We start from the raw sequence: 26751 nt of genomic DNA on the forward strand, positions 1-26751 counted from the left end.
TTAAAAATACCCATGATTTAACTCAAATCAATGAAATCAATGAGGATTTCTTTTTTTCCTGCTGCCTGATTTTCACTCTAAGTACCCATTACACGGTCAGTTCTTTCACAGCTCGCCACCAGCATGTTTTTTACTTCCTTTATAGGGACACTAGAGAACCACTGTAAAAAAATAAAGGAGGTGGAGTTTTTTTTTTTTTTAGTCTCAAGGATCAGCTATAACCTTAGCAGAATCATGAAGGATGACAGTTCATTTTTCACGGGGTCATAGATCGACGAATCTTATAAAGTAATGGGCTTATGGGAGCCAGCTTTATGAGGCCTAAGATGGTTAAGAGACATGTGGAGGAGATGGTAGAGGGAGCTGAGGTCCTGCTCTGACTCATCCAGGGTTATTCCCCCCATGCTGAGGAGCAGAAGGGAGGAACTGCACTCCCAGTAATATAAACGTGTAATAAAGATTAATCTGTTGCTAGTCGCCAGGCTGATGGCTTCTAAACCTGCCTGAAATAAGGATAAAATCACTTCAGAGCCAATCTGGAGATATTTAGTGAGTGTTTGGGAATCCTTTGTGGGTGTCAAGCAAAAAGCAAAGGTTATTGTGCTTTGGGTTTTGATGTGAGCAATTTAATCTTTCTTATAAATGATGTTTTTTGCATGTATAGGATATTGCTTTGTGCTGCTTTCTGTAAAGCTGCGTGTGCTTCCCGGCTAAGCTGCTCAAGCAGGTGTCACATACTCACCGCTCCCATCCGACCTCTTCGTGCCACCTGTGATTGCTCCGCCGCTGCCACCCCCCAGGCCGTTGAACGTCGGGGCGGTATCATTGGTGTAGGCTCTGAGAACGGACAGCATGGTCATTTGCTGCTCTAGGTGGGTCTGCTGCTCGGCCTTCAAGAGTCCCGATGCACCTTCAGGAGACAGGAGGCCCAGGCCCTGCTGCCACTGCTTGTCCAGGGCCAAGTTCTGGTTCTGGGGAACCACGGAGAGAGGCTTCATGGTGGCGGAGGATGCTGGTAAACCAACACTGCTCCTTAGAGTTAGACACGGCTCGTCTTGAAGTTGTTTAGCGTGATTCTGGCTGTGGTCTGAAGCTGGGCTGCCTCCTTCCTCTCTTTCCAAGTCCATTCGTTCATCTTCATCTCCTTCCTCCTCTTCTTCAGCAACTCCACCCTCCTCCTCCTCTTCCTCAGAGTTATTTTGTAGCTGTGGTCTCTTAGGGGTGGTTGAAGGGGTCTCACATGTGCTGTGCTCTCCAGCTTTTACCATGTCTTCGTCCGAGCCGGCGCGGTCATACTCTGCGTCTTCACAGGAACCCCTCTCGCCAATGTGGTCGTCCACCGCTGACGGCGTTCCTCCCATGACCTGATTATGCAGTTCCAGCCCCTGCTCTGTTATATAACCTTGGAGTCCCGGGTTGACCCTTGGAGATCCATCATACAGGCCACCAAACCTCCTGAAGAAATCACTCTGGAAGGGGTTATAAGGTTGGTCGATGTGGTTGGTCCAAACTCCCTGGATTTTCTCGCCTTCTCTGTCTCCTTCTCTGTCCAAACCCAAAGCAGAAGTCTTGAGATTGGAAGCATGAACAGCGGAGTTGGTGGGAACAGCGTCCTGCTGAATCTCCTTGCCCGGATCGGACCGCTGCATTTGAGCTTTACCCAGATGGTTAGCCTGGAGGTGTAGAGCCATGAGCTCCAAAGAGGAAGTAGAAAAGGAGCAGAAGAGGCAGCCGTGCCAAGCCACGTTATCATGAACAGTGACCGAGGAACCGGGCAGAGATCCGGGTCCGGACTCAGGCCGTACGGATACAGACAGATCGAGCGGTTCATACTGGGACCCGGGCTTTCCTGGCTCTGAATGTTTCTTGGTTTCAGGTTTGTCATCTTTCTCCTGTTCACCCGAGATTCCTCGTTTGGCTTTGGGCTCACCGTTATCATGGTAACGCTGGGCTGGGAGTTGGACAGGGCTCTGGTTGTCAGTAACATCTTTCTTCATGGATCCCAGGACAAAATTGTCCATGAAAGCTTGGAGAGAACCTTGAAAGTGGACCCCGTTGCCTATCATACTTTGGTAAGCCCTGCTTAGATCGGAGAAGCTAGCAGCGCTATCAGTCGCTGAAACCATGGCTGACTGGCCGTCCGCTGTCTTCAGGTTCTCAGCTGAAGGCACCGAATCGAAACGCCGATCCCCGCGATCTCGGTCATGAGGAGGTAATATGCCGGCTGATGTCCACTGATGCGGCATCAGGGGACCAGCTCTGAAGTCCAGGTTGGCGGGCATGCTTTTGAAAACGTTGCGGAGCACATCTGGTCGGGCGAAGATGCTGCCGCCGGGTTTTAAAGAGTCTTCTTTATGGTCAGAAGATGCGTTGTGACCAGAGGACGAGCCGGATGTGTTGGAGCCATTCTGACGTTCGCGGTGGTGGCGCTCGAGGTGGTACTTCAGACTGGCAGACTGGGTGCCAGCGTAGTCACAATGAGGGCATCGGTAGGGTTTCTCTCCTGAGAAGCCAAGAAAGAGACAAAGTAGGAAAGAGAAAAGAAAGAGGCACGGAAAACAGTGAATAATTAACCTGCTTATTACATTAATGCCATATCAGAATCTATTTATTAGAGCAGGGAAAGTGGACCCTAGGGTCATGTAACCTCCCTCAGCAAAGGAAATTAGGTCAAACCAGCTCACCAAAAAGATATGCATTCCATTAACCAGTAAGAAAAGGATATTAATTAGCATTAAAATTGTCAGCTGGCAGTGATGGAAAAAAAATTAAAAGTAGAGCCAAAACAAGAATTCTACAGTAAAATTAAGTCAGAAGAAGAATTACGAACCAGGAGTCTGTCAATCAACTACAGTACATGTCCTTTGTTTGTTACTCACTGGCCGTGTGTCATTTGATGCCAAGGATGTATTAGTAGTATCACATTAATATCCATTTATTGTATTGTGTTCGAGTGATTGCTTTATTTAAGTTGTTTTCATTTGCCAGTAAAATAATGGCATGTTTAATGGTTTGGTAATGTAACCCGAGCCACTTCCTGCCAGGTTCCTGGTACCACTCTAGGCATTTACCAAGATTCCCAGGTTACTTGTGAGGCTTGTAAAAGTGGTTTTAGTGTACCGTAAAACATTTATTTTAAAAAAAGTCTAAAAACAAGGACTTTTTACTGTTGGTTGTTTTCAAAAAAGCTAGAAAACTCCAGAAAGAAGATATTTAGAAACACATCTGTTAAAAAACAATCTATGCATTCTTTTTTTTCCTCCTGTTAAAAGGGAGTTTTTCCTCCCCACTGTCGCTACAAGCATGCTTAGTGTGAGGGATTGTATTCAAGTCAATGAGTCGATGCAATCAACTGGTTTTCCTTAGATAGAAAACTTTGAATCAATCTGACTGGATGATCTGATGAACTGTAAAGTGTCTTGAGATGACGCGTGTTGTAAATTGGCGCTATAGAAATAAACTGAATTGAATCGATTTGTCCATCTATAATAACGATATGTTTAGTAATAACCGGTCCCCAATGTCGATTTAGTACTCCTACATTTTTTCTTTCTATTGTCCCATAATATGATCGTAACTATCACTTCAAAAAGACCTAAAATTCAAATTCAAATGCTTCTGGTTTCCACAGAACTTTTATCACATTCATAGATCCAGATTAAAGCATTTGTGAAATTTAGGACATTTTGATATAAAACTTTTCTCCTTTTTCAGTTCTTTTTTTGGTTTTGCATTAAAAATACCCATGATCCTTTGACTGTATGATCTGGTGAACTGTAAAGAGCCTTGAGATGACACGTGTTGTGAATTGGTGCTATAGAAATAAACTGAATTGAATTGAAGGAGGGCTGATCCAGCTTCCCCATCACTCATATCACAACCATTAAAGCTTTTCAACACATGCTGCTTTGAGGCCACCACCACAGATAAGGTTTTCAACTAAGGACAAAACTGCACTGCAAAAAATAGAAATCTCAATAAGTTATTTTTTCTTAAAATAAGTGCGTTTTTCCTTATTTTGAGGAGGTAAGTAAGACACTTTGCCAATGGAACAAGACAATTTCCTTTTAAAATAAGAAAAAACTATTTTATCGTCTTATTTCAAGTAAATATTATCTAACTATCTTATTTTAAGAGTGAAAATACTCATTCCATTGGCAAATCATCTTATTTACCTGCTCAAATTAAGGCTAAATATACTTAATTTAAGCCATTTTTTACTTATTTCTGGATTGTTTTTGCAGTGTGTGCACTGGAAAAAATCTAAATCTAGATAAGTCATTTTTTCTTAAAATAAGTGCATTTGTTCTTGAATTGAGAAGGTAAAAGGGAGGTTTTGCAAATGGAACAAGACAATTTACACTTAAAATAAGTAAACACATTTGCATTTTCTTGTTTCAAGTGCATTTTATCTAATTATCTTATTTTAAGAGTAAAAATACTCATTCCATTGGCAAATCATCTCAAAAATAAGGGTAAATACACTTATTTTAAGAAATTTCTACGTATTTCTGGATCGTTTTTCCAGTGTGTGGAATTTATCTGTAAAAAAATTAAATGGAAATGAGCAAAAAATATCTTAAATTAAGTGTATTTACCCTTAATTTGAGTAGGTAAACAAGATAATTTGCCAACGAGGTTAGTATTTTAACTCTTAAAACAAAATAATTAGATAAAATTCAGTTGAAACAAGACAATGCAACTGTGTTTTCTCAATTTAAATGTAATTTGTCCTGTTCAATTGGCAAAGTGCCTCACTTACCTCCTCAATTCAAGAAAAAAATGCACTTTTTGCAAGAAAAAAATTACTTATTTAGATTTCAATTTTTTGCAGTGTAGAGGTTTGGCAGAACGGCTTCTCAGCAGAGCGAGCATATGTTTTATCAGAGCGCGGCCCGTGTTTGTGTCGTCCCTGTTTTCTGGCTTTGTTTGGGTCAATTTTCATCAAACATCCCGGCTGTAGCGAGCCGAGCCCGAGTACAAACTAGGCTAAGCTGCTATGTAGCAGCAGTAAAGGGCGGCAGCACATGCGTACCACATGTCTGCTTTAGAGCCCCATGATAAAGAACAATATGATTCACTACAAAGGAAGTAGATGAAAGTGATTCATATTACAGTAAAAGACGGGGGAGTCTGTTCTGTAACATCTACATGTGTTTATTTATGCTTCACATCCATATTCATGGATATTCCTGATGATGGTTTAACACCAGCATTATTCTGCCTGAAGTAGATCTTCCATAGGAATGATACTTATGTCGAAGTAGAACACATCCTGCTAGCAATTATAATAGGCTTGGCGTCTGAGCCAGATTTGGATTCATTAAACAATGAACAAAGAGGGAAAAAATGCTAAGCTTGATTTTTTTTCCCCCTCTTTTTTTTTTGAAACACATATAAAAAGTTGCCAGAGTGGAATTTCTGTAAGAGGGATAACAATAACTGTGTGTAAAAGCATGCAGATTGGTGGAAAAATAAATAATCGGATGGTCGCAGCGTTTCCTATGCACGTTCTTTATATATATTTAGGGTATACGCCAATAAAATATTTAGATTATACGCATGGAAAACATTTCATAAAGGAGGGGGGAAAAAAGCATTGTTACGCAAGGCTGGTTTGAATGATTTAAGTCGGGCTGTGTAGTAAATCATGGATATAATTAGCAAATGGCATACTGCTCAAGTAATTTATCATTATTTAGAGGGCACCAATCCAGAAAAAGACTCTGTGATCTGCAGACCTACTGCAGAGTTCTCAAATAAAGGGCCACAAACACCAACTCAATAGAATATTGATACAGGAGAGAAAAGAATAGGGGGCCATACAAAAGAAAATTGAAGGTGGAACTGCTGAGGAGTGGAAAAAGAAAGAATAAGAGGAGCAAAGAAAAGAGAAAGAGAGCATGCAGAGAGACAGATAACCCCGACCGGAGAAGGGAAGAAAGAAAGACAATGATTTGATATCTTTTCTCTTACAGCAGAGTGTCTGTGAAGCATAGAGTATATTTAAAATAAACCATACGAGATGAGCTTTTAACCCAATAAGTGCTTCTCCTGTGAGCTGCCGAACAGAAGCTCGGCGCTGATTTAATAAGGAAACGTCCCTGATGCAAATGATCATTCTCAATTCCTCTAACTGGACAAAATGATATTCCAAGAGCCAAATTAGACAGAAATTAGACTGATAAGATTTTTTTTCCCATCCTCTGTTTTTTTCTTCCCTAATAAGACATTGTTAATGTTTAAGGGGAAAATAAAGATTGATAGACGCTAATGGTGAACGGCGGCCCCTCTGAGGTCCACACACCCCTGTTCAAATACGCCATGTTCTAATGAAGCCTGGATGCTGCAAAATATTCAGAATAAAAGAGACTTCATTTCAATTCAGTTTATCTCAAGGAACTTTACAGTTCACCAGATCATCCAGTCAGATTGATTCAATGTTTTCTATCTAAGGAAAACCAGTTGATTGCATCGACTCATTGACTGAAAGGCAATCCCTCACACTGAGCATGCTTGTAGCGACAGTGGAGAGGAAAAACTCCCTTTTAACAGGAAGAAACCTCCAGCAGAACCAGGCTCAGTGTGAGCGGCCTTCTGCTGAGGCCGACTGGGGTTCAAGAAGACAGAAGCAGAGATAGATGTTGTATTACAGGGGTTCCCAAAGTGGGGGCCCGGACCCCATGGGGGCCTGTTTTCACAATCATGAAGATGGGATTCCTGAGTTATATGGAGGACATAAAATATTGATTCAAATGTTGAATATACCCTAAACTTGTAAAACACTGAGGTCACCAATTAAAGGTACATTGAATAAATGTCATCTTAAAAATACATTTATGTACAAGAATCACTCATATTTTAAATTCATAAATAAATTAAGAGTGAATTAATTAAAATGTGTATTTTTTGGGGGTCTCTAGTCTGGGTCACATGTTGGGCTTTTGTTTTGTTCTTTTCTTGGCATCAAACCAAACATCAGTTACAGAAAGTTGTGTTCAGATTTCAGCCTTTAGCTGAAGTCATCATCTGCAAAGATGTTTGAAACATTTTGCAGTGAACTGATTCAATGACGGTCGAAATCAGTCTGTGGAGTGTAAAAAAACAATCTAAAAATGTTATAAATCAGGCAGTCATTATTAACCGGGGTAAATATGGAAGAACATTGATGCCAATAAGCAGACAGACGTATTAGAGACAAACATTCCTGATTGGTATTGAGAATATTCTAAAAGAAGTTATTTTTCTCTTTTAGTCGTGTAAAAGAAGCAGTAAAAATAAAGGAAGGGCATCTTTTCTTTCGAGGAAAACATTTAGGCTTTCCTCCTCTTTGAACTGGACTTTTTCTTAAAGTGGATAATGTTAGAAAACCTGGAGATGTGGCTGGATTTATATAGACCATCAGCAGAACGGCTTCATTAGAAGAAAATGAAACTTTTAGGAAAAATTCAGCCACAGTTTAAATAGAAAATCTGCTGTTTCACCTGCAGACATCTGAGAGGTACAGTGTTCGAATGAAGCAAAGTCATAGTGAGCTATGCTAACAGCTTCTGAGGAGAAACGCTGAAATATAATCACATGCAAATTAAAAGAAGTGTTAGTTCAGCTGCTTTTTGTTTGTCCTCCAGCAGTGCACTGGAAAAAAATCCAAATCTAGATATGTCGTTTTTTCTTAAAATAAGTGCATTTGTTCTTTTATTGAGGAGGTAAAAGAGACACTTTGCCAATGGAACAAGACAATTTACACTTAGAATAAGAAAACACAATTGAATTGTCTTATTTCAAGTGCATTTTATCTAATTATCTTATTTTAAGAGTAAAAATTCTCATTCCATTGGCAAACTATCTCATTTACCTACTCAGATTACTGGTAAATACACTTAATTTGAGAAATGTGTACTTATTTCTAGATCGTTTTTCCAGTGTGAAGGGCTGTGCACTGTAAAAACGATCTAAAATAAGTAAAAATGTCTTAAATTAAGTGTATTTACAGTTAATTTGAGTAGGTAAATGAGCTGATTTACCAATGGAATGAGTATTTTTACTCCTAAAATAAGATATTTAGATAAAGTGCATCTGAAATTAGACAATACAATTGTTTGTTCTTATATCAAATGTAAATTGTCTTGTTCAATTGGCAAAGTGTCTCACTTACCTCTTAAATTCAAGAAAAATGCACTTATTTTAAGAAAAAAAAGGACTTATTGAGATTTCATTTTTTTTTACAGTGGTGGACCCTTTCCTCTCACTGAAAAAATCAAAATCTAGATCAGTCTTTTTTCTTAAAATAATAAATTTGTTCTTGGGTTGAGGAGGAAAAAGAAAAATGTTGCCAATAGAACAAGACAATTTACACTTAAAATAATAAAACACAATCACATTATCTTATTTCAAGTGCATTTTATCTTATTTTAAGAGTAAAAATACTCATTCCATATCCAAACTATCTCATTTACCTTCTCAAATTAAGGATAAATACACTTAAATTAAGACATTTTTACTAATTTCATTTTCCAGTGCTGGATCTGATGACAAAGGACAAAGCTTGTTTTCTACAAATGGCCCCCCGTCCCTCTGACGTTTCGTTTACGGGCCGGTTCAGAGCGCTCCGTTTCTGACAGGTTTCTATTAAAACCAAGCCTAGAAATATCTGGAGCAGGGGGGGGGAACAGATGACTTGTGCGTTTCTGCATCTCCGTGTGTTTACGGCGTGTGTGCGTACACCATTTGGAACGTGTGCGAACACATGTTTATGCATGCGTGTCAGCGCGCGCGCTTCCAGACGTGCGTGTGTGTTTGTGTCTTAGAGAGCCATTTGGACCGGCTAAGACATCTGCTCCATCATACGTCAGGGGCCTGGTGTGACATCTGGGGAATATACTGTATCCTGCCTTGCAACATTACACACAATTTACTGCTAAAGGTCATTATGTACCCGTTAATCCACTTTTAATTGATATCAGCCAAACAGCACAACTTCCCAGCCACATGACAGATCAGTGCTGCATCACGCCAGGAAACTGCCTTAGTTAAAAATAGATCCCTAAACTTTTAGCTACTGCTGTTTTTTTTGGACTATTTCGCCACATTTAACCTCAAACAGAGACTAACAGGAGGATGACCGACGTCTGCGGCAGCAACACGTTACGGCTCAACATCACCCTGGCTGCAGAGCGCATCAGTTCTCAGATTTTTTTCTGAATGAAAACAGAAATATAAATGTAGAAACCAGCTATTAGCACTAGCTTCAAAACAAGGGGAGCTGTAAGAAGTTTTCATGATATAAAACAGCTGGGCTGTTTGATCCAATGATAAGATTAATATTGATTTGATAAATCTGAAATATATGAAATATATCATGCTCTATGACTAATGCACTGGCATCATAGCCAGAGGCAAACATTTTGGACCCATCAAAATTGATCAAATAATTATTTATACACTAAATATTCTATTGTAGATGTTCTGATGTTCTGTTCTTTATAATAGGGCTGCAGCTGTGACCTTTAGATTGACCTGACTGAATGATTTCTTACTGCTGATTCCAGCTCAAGACTAAAGATGGGAAAATGACAGTGGTCCTGGATTCATTCCTTTAATGCTTTGGTGCGTTTATCACGTCCTGTTTCTCTTTCATATTTAAGAAGAGTCATCATTAAACACTGTCGACCATTTCTATTTGTATATTAGCACTGCAAAAACGATCCAGAAATAAGTCATAATGTCTTAAATTTTGTGTATTTACCCTTAATTTGAGTAGGTAAATACGATTATTTGCCAATGGAATGAGTATTTTTACTCTGAAAATAAGATAATTAGATAATATGCACTTAAATTTTTCTTATTTTAAATTTAAATTGTCTCGTTCTATTGGCAAAGTGTCTCAATTACCACCACAGTTCAAGAAAAAATGCACTTATTTAAGGAAAATATGACTTATTTAGATTTACATTTTTTGCAGTGAGTGGCGCCTGGCATGGTTTTAATTAAATTATAAAATTTAAATATTTCAAAATGTTTTTTAGATGTGCAAGATAAATATTTTATCTTTAATGACAAGTAAAACTGTTTTCATGTTTTGTCAGATTAGTGACGTATTTGCGCTCTAGGGCACAAAAAATCTTTGCTCATTGACTCTGCACTGGAAAAAATTGAAATCTCATGAAGTCATTTTTTCTTAAAATAAGGAGGTAAGTGTAAAAGTTTGCCAATGGAACGAGACAATTTACATTTAAAATAAGAAAGAAACTATTGCATTGTCTTATTTCAAGTCCATATTATCTAATTATCTTATTTTAAGAGTAGAAATTCTCATTCCATTGGCAAATAATCGTATTTATCCACTCAAATGAAGGGAAAATAAACTTATATTAAGAAATGTTGACTTATTTCTATATTGTTTTTGCAGTGTGGTTAAAGGTTGTCCATGCGCAGTAGCTCCTCTGAAATACAGAAATATAGGAGAGCTGTGGGCGCACCAAAGCTACGCCCTGAGGCGTCAGGAACCGTCGCCACAGTTATAGTGCGGATGATTGACAGGCCGAGTCGCGGGAGAGAAGCAAACTTACCCAGAGAAGCAGGAAGTGAAACCATTTGGACCTGATCAGACGAACATTAAAATGAATCAGCAGTCCAAAACACAGATGACTCGGTTCACTCCGTCTTTTTCCAGAAACTGGTTTAGCTACAACGCTCGGCTAACTGCATGCAGCTAGGCTGATGCTTTATTCTGCTTTCCCTGCCCAAGACGTCAGATTTGCGTTCATTCGTTTAGCTTTGTACGAAAAATAGACAATACCTCGACGGGCATTTATCCCTTTAGTCATGTAGAAAAAAAAAACAATTTAAGATCAGATCGCCATGTGCTTCAAAAAATACAGAAAATTAGTCAATAAATTGTTTTTTTCTGTACATGACTAAAGGGATACACGCCCGTAGAGGTAGTTTAAAGTCTATTTTTCGTACACAACTAAAGAAATAAACTAACGGGATGAATTGGTATTGACTATGGGTATGCTGCTCTGACCGGGTATGCTCATCTGACAGAGCACCGGCGCTCTATGAATATCACAGCTATGCAACTCAGAGTTGGCACAATAACAACAGGCAAATATTTCCGACCCATTAAAATGTATTTATACACTAAATAACTTCTCTCAGTTAAATAAATAATCTTATTATGCTCTCTTAAAGCTGATTCCTGCTGGAGACTAAAGATGAGAAAATAAAAGTGAGCATGGTTTTGTTTCCATTAATGCTTTGGTGCGTTTATCACGCCCTGTTTCTGTTTTACATAGAAGAAGAGTCATCGCTAAAAACCGTAGAACATTTCTATACATGTATATGTACAAATATCTTAAAGCTCTGTCCGTTTAAATGTTTTTTTGGTCTGTTTGATGACAGAGACCCGATCTGACCAAACTTTAAGTGAAATGGTAAGGTACTGACTACTAAAGTGGTTTTATGACGCCGTAGATTTTAAAGATTGGCGAACCTGCACTGAAAAAAAACTGAAATCTAGATAAGTAATTTTTCTTAAAATAAGTGCATTTTTTGTTGAATTAAGGAGGTAAAGGAGACATTTTGCCCACGGAACAAGATAATTTACAATTAGAATAAGAAATTAAGAATCTTATTTCAAGTGCATTTTATCTTGATATGTTATTTCAAGAGTAAAAATACTCATTCCAGTGGCAAATATTTCATTTACCTACTGAAATTAACGATAAATACACTTAATTTAAGAAATTTTTACTTATTTCTAGATTGTTTTTCCAGTGTGCCTCACAGTCTTCATCACTTTTCTGTCTCCTCTTAAGAAAGTTCCCTGGAAAAAAAAAAAAAACAGAAAACGAGTTTCCTGAATATCTAAATGAGTTCATTTAGGCTTTATTGTCCAAATAAATCTCATCATGTTAGCATCTCTCTGTTAGCAGTAATCTGGTCGGTGTTTCTAATACTGCCAGGACCAAGTGTTCAATTATTAAAGAGGGAGAATCGCAGCATAAAAGGGAAGCTTTACGCGCAGGGGGACGTTTGGAGATGAAGTGACTCTACAGGGCGAAATTAAATCTGCTGCTGTATTAAAGACACTGAAGAGAAAAGATTGGAGAAAAAGATGGAAAAAATGCACAAAAAAAACTGTTTTGGGAGAGAGATAATGGAAGGATGAGGGGGGAGAGACGGAGATCAGGGGTCCCTCTTGATTCATCCTGATTACAAGGTTAGGTTAAGGTTAAATGACACGGCGAGTCATGCTTCTTCTTCTTCTCCCTGCGCTCATTTAAAGCAGCCACAGACTCTCATTGGCTGCGTGCTCCGGCCTGAAGTTATGTGAAGCTATTGTCAGGAGCCAGGTCTTTTTTTTTTATTATTTATTTATTTTTCCACACACAGCTGCTTACTGCTAAATAGTGCCTTGTCCAGAAGGGGACAATCTGGGCCTCTAATTGCTGTCACTGAAGCCTAGATTCATTATGTGACTTTCCCATTAAAATGTGAGCATTAATTTGTATAATGAAATATCACCCCTCTGCAGTGTGTTCATTAGCTCTGGCCCCACACTGTAGTGCCACAATGTTAGCTACCTAGAAAACTCTGCTTAATTTTGCTAATGGATATTTTCCCACTCCATGTTCAAGAGGAAATTAATACTGTAACATTAGCTCTTTAACTTTTTGAGGAATTTAAATTCACTGCGTTCCTTTCAAGCCGGCGTTAGCCGCCCATTAATCTCGCCTCGGCCAGCTCGGTAAGCAACTCTATTGTGTCAGTCACTTTGCATTAAGCTAACGAGAGCTCGGGCTGTCATCTGTGAATTTTACTCGCATTGTCAGCGGAGCGGCGAGCGGATCCTCAGCCGCCGCAGAAGTCATCTGGCGGCGATAATGGAGCCGCTCCGATTAGCGTGGAAGGGGAGGAATGATTTAAAGGCCACATATTGGGGATGCATCAAGCGTCTGTGTTTCTGTCTCCTGGTGTGTGGAAGGGATGCTGTTAAAGCTGTGCTTAAACAGGCCCGTATCCAAGGATACATTCCTGGAGAAAAGGACAACATCCTCACTGAAGTTTCCCAGCTCCGTTTCACCTAATGATTAACCCCTTAAGCCCCGAGGGCCTTAGGAACAACCTCTGCCTGAAATCACATATGTAAAGCTCCAAAACTATACGATGGAAACACAAATGTTAGTATTTTTTTAACAGAAACACTGAAAATGATCAAGAAATAAGTAGAACATTTCTTGAATCAAGTGTATTTACCCTAAATTTTAGTAGGTAAGACAAAAAAGCTGATTTACACTGAAAAAACTATCTAGAAATAACTTTAAAAAATTTTAAATTAAGTGTTTTTATCCTAATTTGAGTAGGTAAATTAGATATTTTCCCAATGGAATGAGTATTTTTACTCTTAGATTAAGATATTTAGATAAAATACACTTGAAATAAGACAATGCAATTGTTTTTTCTTATTCTAAGTGTAAATGACTTATCTAGATTTCGATTTTTTCCAGTGTGCATTATTACACTGGAAGACAATTTACATTTAAATAAGAAAAAACAATTACATTGTCTTATTTCAAGTGTATATTATCTAATTATCTTATTTTAAGAGTAAAAATACTCATTCTCTTGGCAAACTATCTTATTTACTAACTCAAATTAAGGCTAAATACACTTTAAGACAATTTTTGCTAATTTCTAGATGGTTTCTGCAGTGTAGTTTCCAATGATGGCGGCCATTAGGGGGCGTGGCTAAAAATGAACACCTGTTGCATTACTCCTGCAGAGTCACACATGTCAGGGGGAATTTTAAATCTCATTATGTTTACACAGCTATAAAACAAAAAGTACCTGAGAAAGTAGTTCTTTTAAAACATGTTTTAGAAATTGTAAAGCCCCATTTGAAAGGCGTGTGGATGAAACACCATGTGACTGTGTTTTGGTCATTTCTATAAATAGGTAAACATGAGCAGGTGTCAGTTGGGCCCTGTATCACGCCCGCTGGGCTGAAGGGGTTAAATACGAAAGAGGGGATGTGAAATATAGAGTAGATGCGATGAGATCTAGAAGTGTTTTCCTAAACAGGAGGCTGAGGTGGAGGTGAGGATGAAATACGGCCCTCAGGGGTCTTCTTACTGCAGCGTGCTCCTCAAAGCAGACATAACTCAGCTCTCTAAGGTAAGAGCTGCTGGGATAGCGGGCCCTGCTCATGCTGTTTAACTTAAGAAATCGAATTGTGTAAGTGCTGCTGGACGTGTTAGCATGTTACAGGTTGAAGATTTTCTTCAGCCTCAGATCAATATGTGCTTTTATTGTGGAAACAAAGGGGGGCCCGGCTGTTATGTCAGGAAACTCAAACACATCTGAACCTCCGACAGCATTTATTGTTGCTCTCATTTAGCTTTCATTTGGTCTGAAGATTAATTTCCTGATGAAACATTTCAAACATGTAAGGCTAGAAAATGTGAAAATGTGGATCATTGCTGACCATAGAGGTTTTCTTCTTCTTCTCCTCCTGAAACTAATATGGCCAGGTCCCAGGCCGGGGGTTCCCAAACATGGCTCAGGACCCGTCATGGTGGTAATGAGGCGAGCGTGTGAGAACTTTTAGGATCATTTCCTAGTAATTAGTTGAGGTGTTAACCTTATAACTGCTGTTTAGGTGACAGCTGTTGATTAGAATCCTGATGTGTTGCTCAATAACCGGTTTGATCAGGTTCAGGTTACTGATCTCTTTCCCTGAGGAGGAGCCGCCATTAAAGGCCCAGCGGGACGTAGGGAGGGAGGAGGATCCTGAAGTTCTGACTCCATCTTTGAGGAGCATCAATCAGCATCAATCCCTCCCTCCCTCCCTCCCTCCCTCCCTCCCTTCCTTCCTTCCTTCCTTCCTTCCTTCCTTCCTTCCTTCCTTCCTTCCTTCCTTCCTTCCTTCCTTCCTTCCTTCCTTCCTTCCTTCCTTCCTTCCTTCCTTCCTTCCTCCCTCCCTCCCTCCCTCCCTCCCTTCCTTCCTTCCTTCCTTCCTTCCTTCCACCCTCCTTCCCTCCCTCCCTCTGTTCCTTCCCTCCTTCCTTGCTCGCTCCCTCTGTTACTTCCTTTCTTCCTTCCACACTCCCGCCCTCCCTCTGTTCCTTCCTTCCCTCCTTCCTTCCTCCCTCGCTCCTTCCTTCCTTCCTCTCTCGCTCCCTCTGTTCCTTCCTTCCTTCCACCCTCCCTCCCTCCCTCTGCTCCTTCCTTCCTTCCTTCCTTATTTCCTTCCTTCCTTCCACCCTCCTTCCCTCCCTCCCTCTGTTCCTTCCCTCTTTCCTCGCTCGCTCCCTCTGTTCCTTCCTTCCTTCCTTCCTTCCTTCCTTTCTTCCTTCAAACCCTCCCTCCCTCCCTCTGTTCCTTCCTTCCTTCCTCCCTCGCTCCCTCTGTTCCTTCCTTCCTTCCTTCCACCCTCCCTCCCTCCCTCCCTCCCTGTGCTCCTTCCTTCCTTTCTTCCTTATATCCTTCCTTCCTTCCACCCTCCTTCCCTCCCTCCCTATGTTCCTTCCCTCCTTCCTCGCTCGCTCCCTCTGTTCCTTCCTTCCTTCCACCCTCCCTCTGTTCCTTCCTTCCTTCCTTTCTTCCTTCCACACTCCCTCCCTCCCTCTGTTCCTCCCTTCCTTCCTCCCTCGCTCCCTGCCTCCTTCCTTCCTTCCTTCCTTCCTCCCTCGCTCCCTCCCTCCCTCCCTCCTTCCCTCTGTTCCTTCCTTCCTTCCTCCCACGCTCCCTTCCTTCCTTCCTTCCTTCCTTCCTTCCTCGCTTCATTCTTTCCTTCCTTCCTTCCTTCCTTCCTTGATTATTTCTGTGTTCTAATTTCTAAAGTATATCATTGATTAATGTGCTTCATATCCATCATATAACATTGAGTCAAATATCTGATTAGGCCAACGTTCAGGACCGATACGTCAATCTAACCCCAGAAGAAATGTCAGCACGAGTGGAGAAGTAAATTTTGCATGAAGCACAATAAATGTTTAATTTTGTGCGTCAGAGCGTACTGACCTGTGTGTATCCGCAGATGGACTTTGAGGTGATGGGAGGTGCGGAAGGACTTGCCGCAGTAGGGGCAGTCTTTGGAGGACGATCCCACGCTTCGTTCCCTGACCTGGGATGGAGGCGGCTGCAGGCTCACCGCCGCTTTCCCCAAGTCTTCCCCAACATCTGGAGGGAACACAGAGACAGGAGAGGGAGGGAGGGATGAATGGATGGAAAAGCAGTCATCCTCACATCACTGTCTGTTCTTTGTCCCTGTCCTTCCTGTTACCGTAGCGACTCATCAGACAGCAGAGCTGCATCCCCCCCCCCTCACTGTCAGAACGCTGACAGTTCATCAACTTTTCAGGTTCTTTGCAAACACCGTGGCTCGGAGTCTCTTCCACCTCCTTTTTTCTCCTCCAACCCCAGCTACCATCATCAGTCCCATTAAGCATATGCTAAGTGGCAAAGAGAGTTAAAACTGCTAAATAAGGCAGACAGAGAGAAGGCAGAATAAAAGGGGGGAGCGATTCGGCTTTGTCAGCATCGCAGGATCTTCCTTGCATCTCTTCCCGCGACCTGATTTTGACAGGAAGCTGTCAGAGATATGATAGGGTGATAACAGTTTTGACCCAGCCCTCCGCCACTTCCTCCGCACGCCAGGAAAAAAAAAATGATGATGCACAGTTTAGTGCAACAGCAGTCTGTTATCAACACAATCAGCCCCCCCCCTGAACGGGAATCTGAAAGATGAGTGACGACAACCTGGGAATGTGTTGACAGCAGCATAATCTGAGGTGAGGGTGTCACCATCAGATGGTACACACTGGCCTTGTGCTGATGATTACCCGCCTGTGATGTGAGGAGGAAAAAAAAAAAAACGCTTAAATGGGAAAACATACAAATTTATTGTTGACATGTTTTTTTTTTGTTGGTGCTAAAGCTGTAAAATGAGACATTTCTGCTCAGGTTGTGTTGGGTTATGATGGACGTCAGAGAACATCCACCCTGCTGACACCAAACTGTCAGCAAAAGAAGAACAACTGATGCATTTATTCCCTAGTTCTTTGTCTATCAGAGATTTGGACGCTGTCAGGTTTTCATGTTTAAGGTAAAGATAATAAAAATCTTTTATGTTTGAAATGAGGATTCATGCTTTTTTTCATACAGAAAAAATGAAATAATCAATGGCTTATTGTTGATTTGGTGAAGAAATCTAAATGTTTTTAAAGCACAGAATAAAACAATAAAATCAGAAAAACTAGAGAAGCAGTCAGAGAAGGCAGACGTCTGCCAGGCAGCAGATCCTCCACATGTTCTGACCTAAAGCTGGACCTCAAATATAAACTGGATCATTAGGAAATTTATATGAACTGTTCCTGGACACAAAGATCTGATCAAAAGTTTATAACAACTGTTTTAATATGATAACTTTTCAGGCTATGCTGTACAGGCAGACAGAGAAACAGGCAGAAAGAGAAACAGGCAGACAGAGAGAGATACATACAGACAGAGAAAAAGGCAGACAGGGAAACAGGTAGAGAGAGAAACAGGCAGACAGAGAGAGAGAGAGACATACAGACAGAGAAACAGGCAGACAGAGAAACAGGTAGACAGAGAAACAGGCAGACAGAGAAACAGGTAGACAAAGAAACAGGCAGACAGAGAAACAGACAGACAGAGAAACAGGCAGACAGAGAGAAAGACATACAGAGAAACAGGCAGACAGAGAAACAGGCAGAAAGAGAAACAGGCAGACAGAGAGAGAGACATACAGACAGAGAAAAAGGCAGACAGAGAGACAGGCAGAGAAACAGGTAGACAGAGAAACAGGCAGACAGGTCAAGGAGACAGACAGAGAAACAAAAGAGACAGAACAACACAGACAGACAGACAGACAGACAGAGAAACAGGTAGAGTTTTGTAACAGTGTTTCTCTTAAATCAGAAGACAACTAAAAAAAAACACTTTTTAAAACATTTTCAACAAATTCATTGTAAAATGAACTTAATAAAAAACTTTCAAACTGAGGCTTTTAATACTGTATGTACGCCGAGCCTCAATAAAACATATTTATTTCCAAATATGGTAAAGGATTTGAGTTTTATAGGGAAAAAGCAACAGAACCACAGAAAAATGAATCAAATTGAACACAATGAAAAGCTTTTTTAACAGACGGCAAGACTTTCCCTTTCAGCCCCCCCCCCTTTTCACCCTCGTCTATCACAGAGTCAAATAAGGTACAGAGAATAGAAAGACCCAAGTCAGCAAGTCTTCTTCCACGCTGACACGAAACACACAACTCAATCCACTGAGGCCACCGTCAGCCCAGCAACACTTATCACGACTGAGAGTGAAGGCGGTCTAAATATAAATGTGTGACAATACACAGATAGGCCTACTAAATACCAGCTGCTGCTGTTTGGCTTATTTATGTACAATGAACAGACTGTAAAAGCACATTTAAAAAACGATTTTCATTCAAATCTTATAATCAGGGGACGTCCATGTTTGTCTGGTTTTCCCAGCTTTATAGAAACAGCAAATACGATTTACCAGAGATTGTTTGAGGCCAATGTTCAACTAGATTTGAAAAATGTATTTAAAAAACTAAAGTTTAATGGCTGAAATATACCAAAATAAATCCAGAAGGTTGATCATAGTTTACGGTCTGGAAGGCTAAATGGATTCATATCTTGTCTGGCTGACAGATTTGTGTCGGTTTGTAGTTGTAAATATTTAAAAGAAGGAAGATCACATGTGGGGTAACTCAGGGCACGGTTCTTGAGCCTTGTTTTTCTGGGGTTTTTTATATGAATACAGCATCAGGTTATGCTTTACCACTGCATATCACCAGTTTTCCCATTTCTACAACTAACAATATAACTGAATGAAGAGTTCCTCAAAAATCAGACCTTTTCACATCATGATTTGTGACCGTGTTAGAATTATGTTCAAATCTGCTGAATAATCCCGAGTGTGAAAGTGGTTTATTTTTATTTTCACATCAGAAAAGACTACATCAACCTTGAAAGAATGCTAACATTAGCCCGCTTGTATCACCATGCTTAAATTAACTCACTTTGCTATCACCATGTTAAAATTAGCCCGCCTTGCTGTCACCGTGCAAAGATTAACGTGCCTTGCTATGACCATGCTAACATTAACGTGCCTTGCTATCACCAGGCTTACCTTCCTTGCCAACACCCTGCTAACATTAGCCCACCTTGCTAAAAATACACTCATATAATATGTTTCAAACCGTAATAAAGATCTTAAAAGTACGATGTATTTGAGTATTTTATTTTTTACAATACGACTTGGAATTATGGGTAATCCAGAGCGCAGATTAAAACCATAACCGTTACGTACAATGTGTTAGCAACGACGGATACCAAAAAGAGATACTTAAGCGGATTCCAGAAAAGAAAAAGGATAGAAGTAGTTGTACTTAAAATGGAGCCCACCCAGATAATGTTGCTTATGGGCCTATCGTTGTGTCATTACGCCATTGGCTTTATCATGTTCGTGCAAAGCATAGTAAAAGCATTTGGCACATTTGGAGTGTTAGTGACACCAAAAGTTCAAAGCCCCACAGCTCTGGAACTCTTGTAGCTAGAGCTCTGAAATGTTCTGCATTTGTAGCTGACATGATGTAGAACAAATGAGACCTGACTTTTCTCAAGCATGTCTTTATTGCTACTGTTCAAAAAATACCTATTATTTTCGAGAATAAAAAAAACGTGTTTGAACTGATGCAGCTTGGTCTGTGTTCTACTCACCCAATTTTGATTTATATATTCAGAAACTAGACGGTTTTAGCTTTTAAATAATGTATTGCACATTTGGGCATACAGTTCCTAAGTTATTTGCTTTTCTATCTGGGTATGCAAAATAGGCGAGAATTTCCCAAAATGAGGTGGATGTTAAGAGGATAATTGTGTGACAAATAAAGCTAATCTTATTTTAGTTATTACTAATAATATTAGTTGCATGTCACATAAATTGCATTGCAAAACGTAGAATTATTTAAAATAAGACCATATTTCCAGAACGCTCCTCTATTACTTGGCATTTCCATTAGACACATGCAGAGCCACGGCTGTAAGTGAAAAATAATGAAATAAAGACAAACACAATTCCCCCAGTGCTGAGTCCAGGACTCCACCATACTGTAGCCATAGACGCCTCTCAGAAACATATTTTGAGTGGTCTACTGTACAGATCCCTTTTTGGCAACAGTTCCCAGCATCATGTAACAGACACTGGCCCACCTGCCCATCCCAGATGGGGTTTAAAATTAAAAAATCCAAAACACAGATTAGAAGCAGGAGCGCACACACACGCAGAGGCACGCGCGGCCGTGCATCCCTCTCTGCTTCTGTCACAGACACACAGACAAGCATGTCCTTGTGTGTCAGGGTTAATAGTGCTCCTGTAAGAGGAAGACACACTACTGAGAGGATGAGAGTGTGCTCTCCTGGCATATAACAGCCCTTCAATAATAAATGAGCTTCACACATAACCACACACCCTCGCACGCGCACCCGTGCACACGACGGCCCTAAAGGAGTGCACGCAACGCAACCTCACGTGCACGCCAAGTTGGTTGATGTGCACGCCCCCCCCCCTGTGAACGCCCATCATTCCTGGGCAGTAAGCCGGCCCGTCCAGTGCGCGGCGTCTTTAATCAGTCGACTGATCCGTAGCTTTAACGCGGCCGTTCCAATTACTGTAAAAGTCATTGTGCTCCATATAACCACAAATATTGACACTTTATTGCACAACACTTTTATGACATTTTGAAGGTCACGCTGTATATTAGGCATCATCGTTCACAGCGGGGTGTGAGATGCGGGGAGAGGGAGCGTCAAATCTGTTGACACCCAGCTGTAACTACTCTCCCATTATTGATTTTCACTTGCTTTTTTTCTTCTCCAACCCCTTTTATTTATGCAAAGGTTTTGCTGCAGGAGACGTGGCCTTACAGCGACTGTCGCTTTGCTTTAATATTTGATTTCTCACTTTGAGCAATTACTTTTCCTCACCTGGACTTTAGAGTTATAGATAAACAGTGGTGCACTGGAAAAATGATGTAGAAATAAGTAAAAATGGCTTAAATTAAGTGTATTTAACCTTCATTTTAGTAGGTAAATGAGATATTTTCCCAAGTGAATGAGTATATTTACTTTTAAAATAAGATAATTAGATAATATGTACTTGAAAGAAGACATTTCAATTGTCTTTTCTTATTTTAAGTGTAAATTGTTTTGTTCCATTGGCAAAGTGGCTCCTTTACCTCTTCAATCCAACAACAAATGCACTTATTTTACTTACTAGATTTTGATTTTTTCCAGTGTGTGAAGACACTCTTAATAGCTTCTGTTCCCTCCAACAGCAAAACACAATTAGACAACACAGTATTTTTAATTTTCTAAAATCTGCAAGGTCTCTCTCATCCAAAAACCTTTCAAATTTTCCAAAATGTCAAAACTTCCTGCTGCGTAGCTCCATTCTGTATGTCAGCCAAAGGCTTTTTTTAAGCTTTAGCTTCCACAGAAGATCACGTCTCAATAAAAAATAGAAACAATAAAGAATATCTTTAAATCTAATATTGAAGCCGCTTTAAAAAAACTGCTGAATGAGTTTTATTTATTATCTATAAAGCGCTCTCTCCTCTACCCTGGGAAGAAGAAGAGAAGAAAAAAAAAATAACATGACAAATGCCAAACTGTGAATGTACTAGTACAAGCGTAGCACAGAGGGGAGGAAAAAAAAAGTATACATGTATAATTCAGCTGTATCTGATCTGAGACCAGCTCTTCTCCCCTCTGTCTTTACCAGTGTCACGGCGCCGTAATGGAACATGCCAGAACAAAGGCTCTGAGATCAGATTGGAGCAGAGTTGAGCAGGCCATCTGGGAGGCAGGCTGAGTATCAGTCACTCTGCCTGCTGTCTGCTGTACTCTCACTCGTGAACACACACTTCCCCTCTGACTAACCGGGCTACAGCTAGAGTGCAAAAACACACGCATCTGAGGTGTGCGCACGGTGTGCGCGGGACACCTCGCTTCACTGGAGTCTCAGAGGCTGACTGACGTACGGCAACCCACGTGGATCTTCTCTGGTTCTTGTGGGTAGGTGACCCCCCCCCACAGCCACACCCAGTCCCCCTTAAAGGAAAAGTCCAGTCAGAAAGAAATAATCAATGGATCATTATTTATACCTAAAACTAATACATTCACGATGATTTAATGAATTTAGTGCTAATCAGTAAAAAAAATTAAACAATAGTTTTTTTGAAAACAATCATTTTAGTTATCAGGCTCCTCTCCTGTGGAACCAACTACCAGTTTTAGTCCGTGAGGCAGACACCCTGTCTACTTTTAAGGCTAGGCTTAAAACTTTCCTTTTTGATAAAGCTTCTAGTTAGAGTGGCTCCGGTTATCCTGAGCTATCTCTAAAGTTATGCTGCTATAGGCTTAGACTGCTGGAGGACATAGGGACCCCTTTTTCAGACTTTTTTTAACGTAATCCTCTCTGCTTTTTTTTTTCATAGTAGCTTCATCTGGTCTGTTCCTGTTTGGCTGTGACTCCATCCTGGAGAGAAATATCAGCTGTTCTGCTGCCATCAACACCTTTGTTTATGGATGTAGGAGATCTGCCTGTTTTTCAGTGTAGTCCTGTTTCTCTGACTGTAACTGGCTCGATGTGCTCTTTTCGTCCTCTGATATGGGAGATGGCTCGGAGCTCTTCTGACTGTGGAGCTGGTTGACAGGTTCCTTTTGTATCTCTGCTTCTGTCTCCTTGAACCCCAGTCGGCCTCAGCAGATGGCCGCTCACACTGAGCCTGGTTCTACTGGAGGTTTCTTCCAGTTCAAAGGGAGTTTTTCCTCTCCACTGTTGCTACAATCATGCTTAGTGTGAGAGATTGCTGAAGAGTGAAGAATTCGATGCAGTCAACTGGTTTTCCTTAGATAAAAAACTGACGTGTTTCGAATTTGCGCTATATAAATAAACTGAATTGAATTTTTGTTGTGGCCATGTTTCCCCAAATATAGTAACGCCTCACTCCTGCCATCTTTCGGCAGTGACGTCACGGTGTGGTAAGCCTAGCGCCATTCTCCCCGCTTTACATGAAAAATCAATGGGAACTACTAGACACATCTGCAATCAACAACAATTATTGAAGATTTCCAGAGGACTTCACCATTGAAATTCAGCAGAGCCATAGTGAAACTGACAATGCCAACGAGCATGGCAGCTGGATGTTGGAATACATCGGGGAAAAGTGAAAAAAAAAGAGTTATTTCACCTTTCTGATTCCTGATCCTCCACGGACGGGTTCATCGTTGGATTGCCAACTTGAAGAGGGAGGATTTACCATTGAACTTCTGGCCAGAGAAAAAAAACCCGTAATATGTAGCCAACATTTGGAAGAAGAATGTTTTCAAGATGACTTGGATAATAGCGCGTTGTGACAAACACCAGATACAGCACTGGGACTTGATCAACAGCCGATACCGCACCGTGACGTCACTAACCAGTAGGTGGCAGTAGTGTTCTTTGACAATCATGGATGCCTCCAGTAAAGAACATTTAAATGAAAATGACTCTTAATTTAAAACACTGATCATTTATTGAACAGTTTGTAATAATTTCATATTTAGAGTACTTTCAGAAGTTTGAATTCTGAATATAACCAGACTTTTCCTTTAAAAGAAAAGAGCAAAAAGTAAAAAGCAACCACTAACACCCGGAGTGCATGCGGTGCCGGGCGGGCGCAGGTCGGTTGGTGGTGGCCGCCGGCAGGGTGGGGCCGCCGGTTCCTTAATGGTGCTCTTTCAGTCACATTCTGCACTCTAAACACTCTATGGGTTTGATTAGTGTTATATCACTTACAGGAAATAAAACAAAAACAAAAAAAAATAAATAAATGGGAGGGGGGGGTTAAAAAGCACATCAGTCATAAAAAAACAAGATGTTTTTGCCCAGCCATTATTCTAATGTGTCACATGACTCCGGTCGGAGCCCATCGCCTTTCTCTGCAGCCAAATAAGTGATGGGGGGATGAGGGGGTAAGTGTGTGTGTGTGTGTGCACGGTGACGGGGGGGGGGCGGAAACAGTTTGAAAAGGGGAAAAGATATTAAGAGAGATTGGGCGAGCGGGAGGGCGCTGGGGGAGAGAGAAAGAGTAAAACGTGATGACATCATTTGAAAGGCATTAGGCTTTTAAAAATGTGCCCGGGGGGACTTGGTTTCCTTACAGCAGAGCAACAAAACACCATCCGGCCTGATGCTGCTCGCCGGTGCTCCCTCTCTCTCTCTCTCTCTCTCTCTCTCTCTCTCTCTCTCTCTCTCTCTCTCTCTCTCTCTCACACCTCCCAGCACCCTTCCCTTCATTCTGTTTCTTTTTTTTTTTTTTTGATTTGGACCGGTGCCATCTTTGTGAGCGTCTGGTTCATGCGAGTTAATCAATTTGAGGTTTAGTTACACTGCTGATGCTAGCATTCCAGCCACTGCAAAAAAAAAAAAAAAAACATAATCTGAAGTTGCAGAATTTATTAAGCAATTATCATTAAACAGCGTTGCATTTCACCACCTGACCAGGATTACTGAATGAAATGTTAAAGTTAACCCCCCCAGCTCTTGATTTATGGCCTCAATGTGATAGCATGCAGATGAGATTTTATGTATTTATGTGGTTTTATTTATTCTCTATAGGAATACTCCAGGGATTAAGGAAGTCTCTGAGGTATTATAGCAACCTGCTCTAAATGAATAACAGCAGCATGAAGGGGGGGGGGGGGTGTTTATGCTCTAAATTACGTTGCCTCACCTCATACTTGTTGTTTCCTTACTGACCCCTTCCTGGTAGCAGAAATAAGACCGAGTTAAAAATGGGAGCCAAAAAAAAGAAGAAGAAAAATAAAAATTAAAAATAAGGCGAACGGCAGTTTTTGTTTACCCTGCAATGTTTGTGAGATTAAAACAGCGGCAGAATGTGTTTCATATAAGGCGGCGGGGTAAACAGGGGCACCAGATGTTCTTTGATGTTAATAATGGCATTTATTATTAATATTAATTAGACCGCATTCAGCAATACATTTGGGCCATTTCCAAGTCAATTAAGCAAAATGGCATCCGGGAGATGTTGAAACGACATTTTAAGGCAGGTGTTCGGCGGTCCCCTAATAAAACATTTTTTTCCCAGCTCCTGAAAAACAGCCTTTTTTTTCTTTTTCTTTTTTTATCCAAGGCATATTTTTTTCTTATTTCTCTTTGTTTACTCTTCAGCAGCTTTCCTCTCTTCTCCTGTGAAGGCAACACTTGCAGCTGTATCTTAAAAACAACACATTGAAGGTATAAAGGATATCGTATCACAGATCCGATCAGAGATATAATTCTTTAGAGAGAAACCAAACAGATTCTCCTTAAACGGGATTTTTTTTTCACCTCTAAACTTCCTAATCTGTGTAGCTGAGCGGTGCAGTTTTATCATTACTCATAAACACCAGTTCAACCAAATCTAATTAGACAACACGAGCCAGAGGCCTCACACCAGGGGACGTCTTTTCCTCAAAATCAAAAATAATCCTCGGCTATGCGGCTAAAAAAAAAAACCCACACACCAAAAGCTCCATTCAGTCTCATCTAGACCTCTCTGAAAAGGTTCCTGCCACACCTCTCAGATTGTGTGTGCTCACGCCGGTGTGTGCGCTTTTGGCAGCAGGCCCCCGTTTCTTTTTTTTTAGAGCTGGTGGAGGCAGCAGCCTTACAATGGTACATTAACAATCTGTGCGTTCATTTATCAGTGTGTGCGATTTGGACTCTCCGTTCATGGCGCGCTGCACTTTTCATGGCTGAAAATTAATGAACAAGCCTCCCCTCGCAACAAACATGCACCTGTGCTGCAGAGATGCTAATCACAAACATTTATATTTATTAGTGAACACCGGCGCTAAAGGCTGGAGTTGAGAGGAGGAGGAGGAGGGGATAAAAGAGAAGGGAGAAATTTTTGAAAAAAAAAGAAACACGGGGATATATTTCTGTTTTTTTTTATTTTAAATGGATCATAAAGGGCGAGGAAGTTAGGCACAGAGGTTTTAAAGCTGCGCTGAATGAAGGAATAAATGCAGATTTTCCCAGCGTGGTTTCCAAAGCCAGCCTCTTTTCCTCTTCCTTAACATGCTTTTCTCCTCTTCAGCGACAGAAGGTGGCTCTCTCCTTCAGTTAAAGGGGCTATGCCTCTGCCCAGCTAGGAGAAGAGGAATGGTGCCATAAGTTTCTCCCTGGCACCGGCCCACCTTTGTTTTCCACCCCTACTCAAGTCTGTTTCAGGCTTCAAAGAGCATTGGAAAAAGACACACACACACACACACACACACGTGAGGGAGCACTGATGTCTCACTAACTTTATCATTCTAGCAGGGCGATCATAGCCCCGTAGAGAGGATGTGGATGATGCTTGAGGGTCTATGAATCTGAGAGCTTGTTTGTACGCGTGTGCGTCGTCCACCACTGCTTGCATGCATGCATGAGAGCAGGGGAAGGCAGATGGGGACAGAGGTAGGTGTCTTTTAGGACATGAAGACAAAAGCAATTACTAATGTGTTTGGATTCACACACACACGCGCGCGTGCGTGCACGTCTTTGTGTGTAATGCTATAATAATCAGGGTGTATATTCATCATGTCCCCTCTCTGTCTGTGTTGGCAGGAAGTGGTGTGGTTACCATTAGTGAAGGATGAC

General features: G+C 40.9%; 1 protein-coding gene across 2 annotated transcripts in view; it reads right to left on the reverse strand.

Moving 5' to 3' along the window:
• Window positions 1–26751, reverse strand: part of znf536 (zinc finger protein 536) — a 296720-nt gene that overhangs the window by 70178 nt on the left and 199791 nt on the right. For both annotated transcript variants that reach the window (XM_038270835.1, XM_038270834.1), the window contains exons 7-8: window positions 16027–16185; window positions 743–2503 (exon numbers count right to left, since the gene is read on the reverse strand). In XM_038270835.1, coding sequence (XP_038126763.1) covers window positions 743–2503; window positions 16027–16185 — 1920 coding nt within the window. The remainder of the gene's footprint in view (window positions 1–742; window positions 2504–16026; window positions 16186–26751) is intronic.

The sequence above is a fragment of the Cyprinodon tularosa genome, unplaced genomic scaffold, assembly GCF_016077235.1.
Source record: "Cyprinodon tularosa strain WSP-4 unplaced genomic scaffold, ASM1607723v1 ctg78, whole genome shotgun sequence".
NCBI lineage: Eukaryota > Metazoa > Chordata > Actinopteri > Cyprinodontiformes > Cyprinodontidae > Cyprinodon > Cyprinodon tularosa.